This window comes from Hypomesus transpacificus, chromosome 12 (genome assembly GCF_021917145.1).
Source record: "Hypomesus transpacificus isolate Combined female chromosome 12, fHypTra1, whole genome shotgun sequence".
NCBI lineage: Eukaryota > Metazoa > Chordata > Actinopteri > Osmeriformes > Osmeridae > Hypomesus > Hypomesus transpacificus.
The window spans coordinates 3,612,913-3,625,726 of NC_061071.1; the positions used below are offsets into that span (position 1 = coordinate 3,612,913).

The following is a 12,814-nucleotide window of genomic DNA, read 5'->3' on the forward strand; positions in this document are numbered from 1 at the left end:
ACTCAGCAGTATTCATCTCCACAGGAGATCCCTGGAGCTTAAGAGCTAAAAAAGAGCACCAACGTCATGGTTTAGAGTAGACTATCCCAAGATTCACTTCAGGTAAAAATGAACAATGTTTTTGACTGAGAATAAGACATTTACATTGTGAGTGGACATTCAGGCAGGGAAGCCATGTCTATTTACATGATGAGTTTAATTTCTCAAACAACTGTCCATTAATGTTGTTCATGACCAAACCAAACCTGAAAGACTTGAATACAATGTATTTTCTCATTTCAGAGAAATGTCAATCTGTCAATTCTTGACCGTCTGAGTTTAAGACATTTATATTACTCTCTGTTGTTCTCTTGAGAAGAAACACGTAGGCAGTAGGGTCAGATTATCAAAATGATGAAGTAACTGCTATTTCAGATTGAATTTCATAGAGAGATTCAAGCCTACATTGGTCTGAAGGGAACCTGAAACAGGTAGTCAAGAAATGAGTTCTGCCACACCTGCAACTCCACAAACGATAGCTTCGCATCCAGACATGAGAAGGAAAAAAGAGGAGGACTGAGTGTGAAAGACGATAATCGACTCGTGGGGAAACTAATCTGTCTCTGAGGAAGCGAGAAGAGGGAGGGAAGGATGGAGGCATGTGAGGAAAAAAAAGAACTTACACCCCCTCATTCCCTTCCTCCTTTTCCCTTTCTTAAATCCCCCATGTTAAGATGTCTCAATTAAAAGAACTCCAGGCAGGTGTGACGTTAGTGATAGGTGTGGGATGGGCTAGACCAGTGCCATGTCAAGCACTCTGCTTAGAGTATGAACAGACAAGAATAACTGAACAGCTTTTAGAAAGGGGAATAATTGACATTTCATTTTTTTACAAAAGCATATAAGAACATGGATTTGTGAAAAAATACTTTCAAAAGCTGTATTTAAAAGGTAATGGGGGGGATAAGAGTAAAATGAGATACATGGTACCCCAAATAATATTAGGGAGACAAAGAAAACGTTCCAATCCTGTAATAAACAGGATGCACATTTTACTGTAGTATATTTATATGTCAAAGAATGCAATATATTAATAAAAGAAATCCAATAAAATTATTATTTTTTACTTTTGTACATCATAAAAGGGTACATTTTCATTAACTTTGAGACATTGGGACGGATGTAATTTGTGGCAGTGACATTAGCTTTTTTTTAAATAGTTCAGTATAAAGTTGTTAGCTTTAAAATGTCATGTTGAAATTAACCAGTATTTGACAGTTATCGTTTCTCCTCTATATTAGAGTCAAAGTGTAAGCTCTGTTATACAAACACATTGCATACAAGTTTAAACAGGTTTCTTTGATTTCTTTGATTTCTGTTTCCAGTCTTGTGTTGCACTCGTCCTCCATTCCATAAGAGTCCAACGTTCATCACTTTGCTCTGTCAAATGCATCACCCTGACCTTTCATTCTGGGAACTATATGGAGAAAAAATTGTCTTGAGAGGGTCACACAAGTTGTCTGCCTCTATTACAAGGACAGCAGTGTCAGTAAAGAAGTTAAGATCAGGGCCAAGAGGACTCCTGTTGCTGTCATCCTCCTGTGTGAGCTGGAAGCAGAGCTGGACCCAGTCTCCAGGTCCTCTCCCTGTGGGCGGGAGCGTCGGTGGTCGTCGACCGAGTCAGGAGACACTGAGGGGAGAGGAAACAAACATTGGTCATCAGAATGATGCTCATCAATAAAATTCAGTTTCCAGTTTATCAAGAACAGTTTCACAGGGCATGATGGCATGTTCAGCAGCATGGCAGACTTCATTCGCTCTCAGTTACTGAATTCCTTTGAGCAAATGCCATGTTCCATGTTTGTCCTCAGCTGTTCCAAACTGTAGCTGTGCCTTAGCAGGAGGTGTCCTGATTATCGACATGTTCTCCATGGAGCGGTCCACGCAGGAGCCCCTGTCAGAGGAGCCGAGCATGGCCTGAAATTAACAGGCTATTGATTGGGTGCAGAGCATCCCCAAGACGGTCATTTGAAGGCACACACAGATAGTCTGACAGCCCGGTGTTCCCTGCCCAGGATATGGATCTTTCACCACCACTAGTGTACTCCATCCCCCTCTATGCTAAAGCTTCTAATGAACTGGCCTGCTTGAAAATGGAACCCTGGTAAATACACTGCAAGGCTATGAGATCTCTAATGAGCTTTTGTTAAACCACGTTGTGATTTTCCGTGCCCACAGAGGACAGAAAAGCTTGTCATACCACGCCGCGTATCTGCATCACGTCTGTGTCACATGACATGCCCTAGCTGTATTTTTCAGATGTGTATGGCTCATACTGCACACGTCATCAAGTGTTATCATGCTGAAGTTGTTGTGCAGCAGGCCAACGTGTGTGCATTCTGAAGTGACGGTGGCCCTTAAGTTGTGTACAGAGTGTAGCAGTCTGACTGCAGACCTCCAGGGAGGTGTGTCAGGGCCTATTAGAAGAAGAGGACAGGATTGTTGATGACCTGTGTTCCCCGCAACCCGCTCCTCCCTTCACTTTGTTTAACTCTCTCTCTCTCTCCATCTCAATCTCCATTTCTAGCAAGTCAAGCCACTAAAGAATACGAAGATTGGCAGTTTGATATCTGTGCAAACAACTACTGATTACTCTTGTGACGGTATACATCAGAGTGCAAGAAAAGAAAATGTCTTCTTCTAATAAATATGGATAATTGCAAACATCACCCTATCATTATCTATGAGATAGTTTGTTCACATTAACAGTTTTTGTGCAACCCCAATGGTTACATTTAATATAACTCTGTTTGTGGGCACTGGCCTGAAAAATATAGCACACATCTGAGTAAATCCTTTCTGGCAGTGTGCTTACAGAGTTCCCCCGTTTTTCTACACGACTACGAAGCATCCGCATTAGGATGTCAGAATAAGTTAGCAGGCCAAAGACAGAGATGTTCTGTACAGTAGGCCTCGAGATGTGGTCCACACCTGATGTAAAATCAATAGCAGTTGTACCCTGACAAGTCTAGGTGGAACTTTGATCAATACCCCACCGAAGCGCAGCGGGAAAATAACCTCCGCTAGTTACAATGGCGGTGGGTCTGTGCTTCGTGCCAAACAGATACCTAGGAAAGGACAATGTGTTTGTGGAGTTGATAACAATTTACTCTGCGGGACAAACAAGGACAAAGACAAACTTCTGAAGCAAAATTTTGAGTAAACTTTGGGTGAGAAAATGCATGCAGTATAAAGATTCAGCCACTTAATCTTTGAAAGAAAACATGTAGAATAAGCAATATTGTCCATTTAAATTGTTGCCCATTGAACCTACTCTTTGAAGAGAAACAAATTACAAAGTTATAGTAAGTTGTTGAATACAAAAGCAAGTCTGTGTTGCACATCCCTCTGTTCGCTTGTAGTTGATCTGAAAGGCCTTGAGACATGCCCACACAAGGACAGCACATCCTATTAGGTGAAAGGAAATTGATAAACAAGTGAATCTCAGTTCTTTCAGACTGTTCTTCCTTAATTGCCAAATGCTTAGTCTGGAATGATAAGTAAGTAAATGAGGAATGCCTCTGGCCACGGCTTTAAGAACTCAAAGGGAAGTAGCACAAGGGACACACATTGAAAATAAACAGGGTCAGCTTGATACATGTATGCATTCAACATTGTTGCTTTGTAAACCATTCTATTCAAACACAGATGAACCCATGTTTACTGCTTATTTGAACCAATCACCACTCACGTGAATACTTATCAAGAGGCATAGCCAACTAAATGCCAAACAGCTAAACTCTAATGACTGCTCTAGAACATCATTATCTTAATGCAATATAGTTCAGAAGTACCTAGTACATGGACTTCACATGTGACCTTTGATGTCATTATGAAATACTACATTTAAAACGATATCCAGGCTGAGAGTTTAATCTTTGAAATTGTCTTAAATGTATCTTCACCATTCCCTACAGTATAACCGTATAACTCGGAAGGATGTGTTTGCATTGATCTTGTGAAGCTCTGGAACCTGAGACAAATCCCTCTCTATTGTACAGTACTGAGATGACAACGCACATTCAAATCAAACTCTACTCATTATCAGCGACAGTATAAAAAAAGTCAAAGAAAACAAAGCAGGTCTCAGTGGACTACCTTCATCAACAGACACTAATGTGTACAAAACGATGATCTAGGAAGAGGAATTAAAAGTGATTTATCAGAGGAGTCTCTGGCATTGCATCTCAGAGTGAGCTGCTTGTTTGTTCAGAGCTGTTGTGTCTAGTGAAGTAGCGAGATCAAGCGGAGGGATAACTGCATAGCACGGCCGTCTGGGACCTCCTGAGGAGAAGTCTGTCTGTCTGTCTGTCTGTCTGTCTGTCTGTCTGTCTGTCTGTCTGTCTGTCTGTCTGTCTGTCTGTCTGTCTGTCTGTCTGTCTGTCTGTCTGTCTGTCTGTCTGTCTGTCTGTGGGCTGGTTGTCTTTATGGCTGGCTGGCTACTCACACTCGCAGACAACACAGTTGAATGTATCCCTGAGTGAGACACAACATCCCTGTTCAATTACATGAGAAAGACTCTGCGAAAAACGATCAATTTGTTCTGCATTAGAGAAATGGTATTGTTTTGCATGTTTCTAACTAGCTTTTGTTGATGAACTGCTCAGTTAAACACAGAGTTTCAAATTGAGAGTTTTTCTCTGCATCCAGATGAATAGACACACAATATTTCTGACTTTTTTCTACACACTGTAGAACAAGGCTATTTATTGACAGTCTATTAAGAACATTGGACACTCCAGGTGCTGTGGCAGACCCCTCCATCCCCCCTCCCTCCCACCCCCCAAATCCCTTTCCTCCTTGAAGTTATTGGGCGCTGGTGAGAAGGAAACACCATGAATTTCTTCCACAACATACATCGAGGAACATTAAGATAGTCCTCAAATGAAGCAGGCAGATGAAGTATATATTTTTGCTCATTAAATTGACTGTAACTTAGTTATTCCTCATCCCTTCTCAGTGGCTTTGCTCTAGCTTTAGCAGACTCCACCTAGCCAACCATATTCATCCAGGAACCTCAAATCCTTCTGGCTGTGAGTCCAGGATCAATGAAAACGAATTAAAGGTAGCAGCATCATAAAATACCCAGTGTATCCCAGCACTGGGCCAGTGGAGCAAGAAAGTCATTCAGCACTGCATCCTCCAGCTAGCTCTGCCTCTGCTGCACATGTCCTGCACAGTGGGAACGTTCATCGCCTAGATTCCTTCCCCTCGGCCCTCACCAGATCCACAGCGCAGTCCATATCACACCCTGACTACCAGTCAGTCAGTAGGCCAAGCAGCCAGGCAGTCAGCCTGGCAGTCAGCCACTCAGGCTGCAGGCGGCATACCAATCAGCAGAGATAGGTTCCTATTCACCCAACAAGACTACCTCCAGTTTCCTGGATCATTAGACAGGAAGATAGAGGGTCTCAGGGTTGAGGGGTGTTCCAAAGTGGACAAAGTGCCATAAAGCTGTCAGTATGCATGTTTGATTGGTGAAGATTGCCGTACTAGACCTATGAAATGAATGTGTGTGCTCGAATGGTCCGTTCACCCCATGGGGTAAAAAGAATCCACAACACAATATTACACAATATGGCAGGGACAGCAGAGAATACAATGGTCATGTTCACAACGCAAAGTTGAGCAGATCGTTTATTTGTAAATAGTTAACTATTAACAATATCATGTGTAAAATGTTAGGTCTATTATAAATATATATTCTATATTACTATATAATATGAACATTTAAACCACCTTTTCCTCCCTCTAACCTGCCGTCGCCCAAACTATCAGTGGTTATTCAGATATTGGAGCCATCTCAGCATAATGTACGAATCTGAAGCCGCACACAAACATGGCAAGGTCACCCAGTCTTCCATTTCAATGAAAAACGCATGTCCACAAATATAGCGTGCCAAGGGATATACTGCATTGAGGGATATAAATCTGTCAACTGACTGACTTCAATCAAAACCACATTAATCCTGATCATATTCCTGCAAATGTTATTTAAATGGCCAGGAAAGCGAGTTTGTGTAACTTCAAGGCCGAGTAAGCCACACCTAATTGCTTCCTAATAGAAAGAAAAGAGTCAATATAATGCTTCGGTAACAAACTATGAACCCCCATTGTTAATTCATGACAGCTAGGATGACAGGTGATAGGCAACATACTGTACAAATCCACAACAAACCACCACAAACCCACCTTGTCATAATACATACTGCTAGTACTAGTACTGCTTTATTACTTGGTCTGCTTTATTGCTTTGCAATATAACTGACCAAAACAAATAATTGTTGAATACAAAAGCAGATTTTCCTTTAAACACAGCTTTTAATCGGCAACATTTGTGTTTACCCAAATTGTGCAATCCCACTGATGTCAACTGTTAAACGGAGCAAATAATTAGATTTCTTCCAAGTCAAACATCAAAGGCAGCCGTGTTTCCACCAAGCGCAGATGATCTGCTAGTTAGCATGGATACCCTACAACAACGTAATTTTTTTATCTTCCTAAAACTACATTTGCATAATGAATCAAGGTTTTGGGATTTGAACAGTTCCCTCTCTTATTAACCTTCCATTAACCTTTTCATGAACATGGGGAGGCTCTCTGTGCTACTCTGTGGCTCCCCGTGTCGCAGGGCTTGGTCCAAATTCATCACACCACCACCAGAATCGCTCATGGGTGATTAGACTACAGATACAGCTAGTGCTGCCACACATAATAATGATTATTTACCTCTGGCTTCTCGGGGGGGGAATGCTACAAGACAACAAACGTTTGATCTGGAGCACTGCTCAGTGGCATATGCCACTCCACGGGTCAATGTCAATTCAATGTAGTCTCTATTTCTCTGATAGCACGTTTTGATGCTGTCAAAGGACCAAAAGACATGACTGATTATAGTCTTATTATAACTTCACCTTCCAAATGCAAATGTTGTCAGTCTTTGAGGCGGATGATGGCATATTTTCTAGCATATGTTTAATAGTATTTGGTACATTCAACAGACAGAAACGTACATCTATTTTCACCGTTTTTGAATTATTATAATCATTCTGAAACTGGGTCACCAGTTGCTAAGGTAACTTCTCATTCAAGCGGAAAACAAGTTGAAAGGAGAGGAGAAGCAGCAGTAAGGCTTCAAAGGATGCAAACTAGTGTCATCTGTTCAAAGCTGGAGTCAGTGGAGACAGTGTCCTCGTACGATTGGAATTGTTGTACAGAGCTTTTCACAAACAAAAGGTCTCCTGTTTCTCTGTCCTTCCTGTCAGGGGTAATGGCAACCAATTTAATGATGCTTCTATAGACTCCATGGTTCAGTATGACTCTACCGGACAACATTTTCAATTGTATTGAGCAATGTACAGTGCACATCTAGTTGTATTTGCTTATTAATGACAAATAATGTTAATTTCAAAGCAAATCTATTTAAAGTTTCATAAACCTGTCAACCATTGTTGACACATATATAAACAAACAGCTTTTCTAAAAAACAAAATGTCAATATACAGTAGAGTGGACAGAGAAACACATTGTTGAATCCACGGACCTGTCACGCATATTTCCTTGCTAGAGATGGTAACTTAGTTAGGTTAAAGCCCTGTAAGACCCCTTGTTGTAAAATTACAACGTCACCTTTAGCTCTTTAATTGCTCATTTCTTTTTTTTGGAAAGACTATTATAGAATTTAGAATGTATCCAATAGCATTGCAAAGCAAGACAATAGGACCCATTAGTTATGTAAATGTTGTTGTTCCCCAAAAATCTTATTTGCTAATCTGTTTTTTGGAGAGCTAAAGGTGATGTTGAAATTATAGGGTTGGGTTTACAGGGTTATTAAGTCACTGATACAAAAAGCTGTACTGCATCTATGGAATCTTAATCAACGCTCCTTGTGATATCAAAACAGTATTCAAGCGGAGATCAAATTAATTTGTCGGAAGAAATAAGGGGCAACACCTTCAAGCAGTAAACAAACAGTATCTTGTGTCTACTCTTCTACCATTTGCCAGGTAAGCACACATGCTACTGTTTCTTTCCCAGCCCCAGACAAGACCAGCACTAAGCACAACAGAATGTTCTGCCCTGTTCTTCCGGAGTGGTGCAGTAAATGTTATAAATGGTCTATTCCCTGTTTGGGTCTTCAGTCGGGGATTCAAAAGTTGAATGCATTGATTCATTGCAAGCCCAGACACAATATTTATGGCGAAAGAGAGATATGAAGCAGAATATAAATCTCCCTTTTTCTTTTAAAGTCTAAACACACCTTTTCGAACTGTGAAAAATACATACCGTTCCTGTATTTTAGTCGAAGACACTGAATATGTAATGGTCCATCCTCTACTACATTTAATCTGATTTTAAAGATGAAATGGAAATACAAGTGGGGTTTGTTTGTTCTAGATGGTTATGTTTGGATAATGTCAGGAAACACCTTGGAGAAATGTGAATAAGTAATAAGTTACCCATTACTCAACTAAAAAGAAAAACATTGTGACTGACAAGAGGAAACATACTGCCTTCTTTCTGTTGATTCCACCTTTAATATTTCATCCAGACACTACTTCAAACAAACAAGCTAAACTCAAACAGATGAAACAAAAATTCAAGAAAAGGTTCCACTGTTACTTGCATCCTGATTGCCTTGGTACTAGCTACAGTTGACTATGTGTGTTGGTTCCCCCTGAGGACAGCAGCCTAATGGGTCAACTCATTCAACCACTTCACCCAGGCTCTCCCTATACTTGATTAGCTCTGTGATCCATTAACTGGCTTTATCCCCTAGCAGGGAGAGCGTCCCCTCTGCCCTCTCCTTTGAGGATCAGCACTAACCCATCAGGCATCATCAAAGGATCTCAGAGGAGAGGGCAACTGTTGATTTTCCCACCATGTAGGTTAAGGAAAGGTGAGAGAATGTCTTGAGAAGTCTCTGCTCTCTTACTAATGGATGTAACAACAAGCAGTTCAAAGTTGCTGGGCAAAAGTTGTTGTTTGAGCATTGGACTACATACTGTGCAGTCATGGAAAGGCACCATTTTGATTCGGCAAATTAATGTTGATACATTTTCAGACTAAAAGGACTACTGGGCCGACATCCAAACAGATATCCTTCATGAAAAGAGAAATAAAAAGAGGGTTCAGGTGTTAAGCAAACACACTCACCTATTGGGGTATCTTGGAGTAAATGACTTGGTTTGTGGGTGCAATACATAAAACTGTAGGACTATTTGAACACATTCTCTGTTCCATAACAAGCAGGAGGATGGTATTTAGTCGTCTTGGAAGTCCTTGTTTTAGATGGTGACATACAGTAGTGCAGGACCAATGTGAGTAGGTTAGTGTACCAAGTGAGCCATGCAGGAACAATGTGACTCTGAGGGGCTGAAAAGGCCACAACATGTCAGCACCTAGACCCAGGCTGGAGGATGAATGTGTCATGAACTGAGTTTCCCAAGTGTGGCTGTGATCTTTAATTAATGCTGGGCCCTTGACTAGGGGACCCATCTCATATGCTACATTTCTCATCCAATATGTATGACTCAGAAATTGGTTTTTCTTCACCACAGCAAAGTTTCCACGCAAGGAGGAGGCTAGTGTGAAGTGGTGTACACAGCAGTCTTCACACTGACAAAGAGCACAGTAAGAGGGCACTCTCAAAGTTAGCAGGGTAGGTGCTAAGCAAAAGGGCATAGCATGAAAAGAGTGCGGAGGCTGGCGGAGCAAACTTCAAGAGTCTTGTCACATGGCTTATCGTGAAGTTTTTGTTTACCCACGCTCTTTGTTACTTGCCATTAAATACTTGATCATACTTTGGCAGTGAGTGTGTGTTAAGTGCCTTTGTCGAGTCATCTTCAAAGGAGTATCAAATGAAAAACCACATTTAGCAACATCTCAGTGTTTTGTGACCGAGTTGCCATGGGCGACACCATCTGTTCTAATTGAACCAAACACTCTTCACTCTTTTTCACTGTGTTTAAGGTGCTTACAGTAGATGATGGAAGAATCACATCAACACACACGTCTTATGTTGATCCCCACCACTCTATGATACTTGATAATACAAACAACATTAACTACTGCTTCACATGCTTAAAAAAAGTATACAGTAGGCATTACAGTTTATGTAAAACATATAAACACACTAAAGCATCATACTATTACCATCTTCATTAATAAGTAACCCTTCAAAGTTACAACTTGATATTGAGCAGTATATCCCTTTTCCCTCTCTACTGTTGCAGCAGGTGGAACTGTCAGGAGGGTCATTTCTCCTGTCAGGGTCCTTAATGACAGTGGCGTTACATTAAATAAATGGCCTGCTTCTCCCCTATGCCCACAGCAGTGTTATTAAACTGCCTACCTGTGTTACGATGATAGATCTCCCCCCCAAACCCTGAACGGCCAGCCAGCCCAGGTTACCCATACATGCAGAACATAAAGAGATTGCTTGTGCGGACAGGCGGTGTGAGCAATAAAAACGGGTTCCCCACAGCTGAACAGCGTTCCATTTGGATGAAGGGAATGACTCTGGAAGGAGGAAGAATTAAAAACAGCCTGCCACTTGCGCAGATGGCATACTGCTTGCACACACACTACTAAGATGAGCAGAATGATAGAGCAAACATTGATGCTAGTTAGTCTGCATCGGCTTTTCGTGTAAGTGAGGGATCGAATACACATGCGCACCAAAAAAGCCAGAGAGCTGATTCTTTGTAACAACAACTATGTTGATAGTGTGCTCAAACTGTATGACTTACAGTTAGGCATACATCCCAAGGTCTGTAATAATAAATAATTTCTGAGAATTATTTAATAAAATTCCACCAATGCTTCAAGCGCTGACTGCAAACTGCTTTTTAACAGCTCATTCCGAGCCAGTTGTAATGACACTCAATTTCCCAAGTGTGCCACCTAATAAATATTCGTACAGGAAAGCTGTCATAAAATTAATAGATCCCAAATATTTAGCCCAATACCAGTACTAAAAAGTAAAAACATTAAAAATAAAAAGAATTGTGAAAAGTATGTGTTCTTATATGACAATGTGAATATGGTTATGAGTATTTAAACATAATTTGGTTGTGTGCACAAGCCATTTCTATGTGTTTCATATTGTTTATATGTTTATTATTAGTCCATTGGATTTGATTTTCTTCTTATTCATTACTGTATTACCTCTGCATGTTGCCTGTCTGCTACTGAAACAAGGGGGATGGGTTTAAGGGGTGAGTGGATGTTGTAAAAGAGCAGTTGAAGGTTCTGTTACCCAAACAAGATCAATGTTAACATCGACTTACCCCTGGAAAGCCCCACCTTACCCATTCCAAGTTTACTTGTGTAATAACCTTTACCACTGAACCGTACTGAAGTGTAACTATATAGCATTTTCAATGTAACTACAATAACTATAGGTATTGCTATGTAGCTTTATGATATTTAATGCAACCTTAGAGTAAATAATTGCCTAATTTTTGCATTATTTAGTAATTGCGTTCTGATTACAGTGCATGCAATTGAACAGTTTCAACTGTGAAATAAATGATCCAAACTTCCAAAAAGTATAGTGGGCGACATAGCTGAGAGGGGAGCTGTAGATGGAGAGGTGAACAAGTATCTGCTTCTAAGTTAAATCTTTCATGTGAGATATGTCACTATGCAGTGATTCCTAATCTCTGCCATGCAGTTGTGAAAAAGCTCATTCCGTTCTGTCAAGTTCTGATAGCCTGTCCGGGTCAAGCTTGATTGACAGACTGTGGTGGAGATAAGATACTGACAACTGGTGAAACATCCCTTCCTGGCTCAGTGAGATACACTTTAGTCAATGCAGATGTAGTATATCTGTAGGATATACAATATCTACAGTGTGCAAGCAAGAAGGTTTGATATCGAACGGCTGGACTCAAATTGCTAAGATGGTAAGTCTTAATAAGTCTTACTTTGTAAGATCCACAAGAAAACTTCAGACTAAACTGTAGAGAATGCACATGGCAGTCACTAAGTAAATGATCTCTTTTCCATCCATTTATACTGTATCCGATCCTTGCACTAAGGAGGCTGGAAAATAACCAAACAGTACCCAGGGACTGTGATTAACAGACAGTCTGTTCTCCTCCACCTACTTCAAGATTACGTCTGCTTGCCCTTTCCCAGAAGGCATCAGTGACAGAGGGATGGATGATGGAAGTGATAATGGATGGAACTAATGGTCAATCCTGGACCACAGAATAGGGGCTTGGTCGATTTGGGATAAAGCACACCGGAATTGGTGCCAGCAATCAATGCCAGGCCAATGTGCGAAAAAGGAGTAAGCTGAATGTCAGTGTTGCTAATCAACGACTATTCATTTTCAGTGACCACATTTCCACAAATGGGATACTTAATATTGTGCAATTGGATAATTACCAGGCCCAATTAAGATCGTGTGACAGTAAGGGATGAATGGAGGGCCGGAGGAGAGAGATTTGGTCCTTAGCAGGGCCTGATGGACACACTCATGGTGGACTCCAATCGACCTTCTCCAAGATGGATCTCGATGTCTGCAAACTGTTGGATGCCAGTTCAACCTGCTGCGGTCAGATAATACGTTCCAGCACCATCAACTAAGAAAATGGATGTCTCTGCTCACAAACAACAGCATTAGCCAAGTAGCTATGGCCTATTACTGTAGCATAAAGACAGAGATTCTCTCTGTAAGGGATGATACTGCATGACTCTATAGGTAATAGCTCAATTTTGACATGACAGTTTACTTTAACTTGTAAATGACAAGTTATTTTATTCC

General features: G+C 40.9%; 1 protein-coding gene across 1 annotated transcript in view; it reads right to left on the bottom strand.

Moving 5' to 3' along the window:
* gpc5a (glypican 5a) overlaps positions 1-12,814 on the bottom strand; it is a 74,253-nt gene continuing 61,439 nt past the window's right edge. Inside the window, exon 9 of the mRNA XM_047030484.1 lies at positions 1-1,669. Within this exon, the coding sequence (XP_046886440.1) occupies positions 1,509-1,669 (161 nt within the window). The 3' untranslated portion in view covers positions 1-1,508. The remainder of the gene's footprint in view (positions 1,670-12,814) is intronic.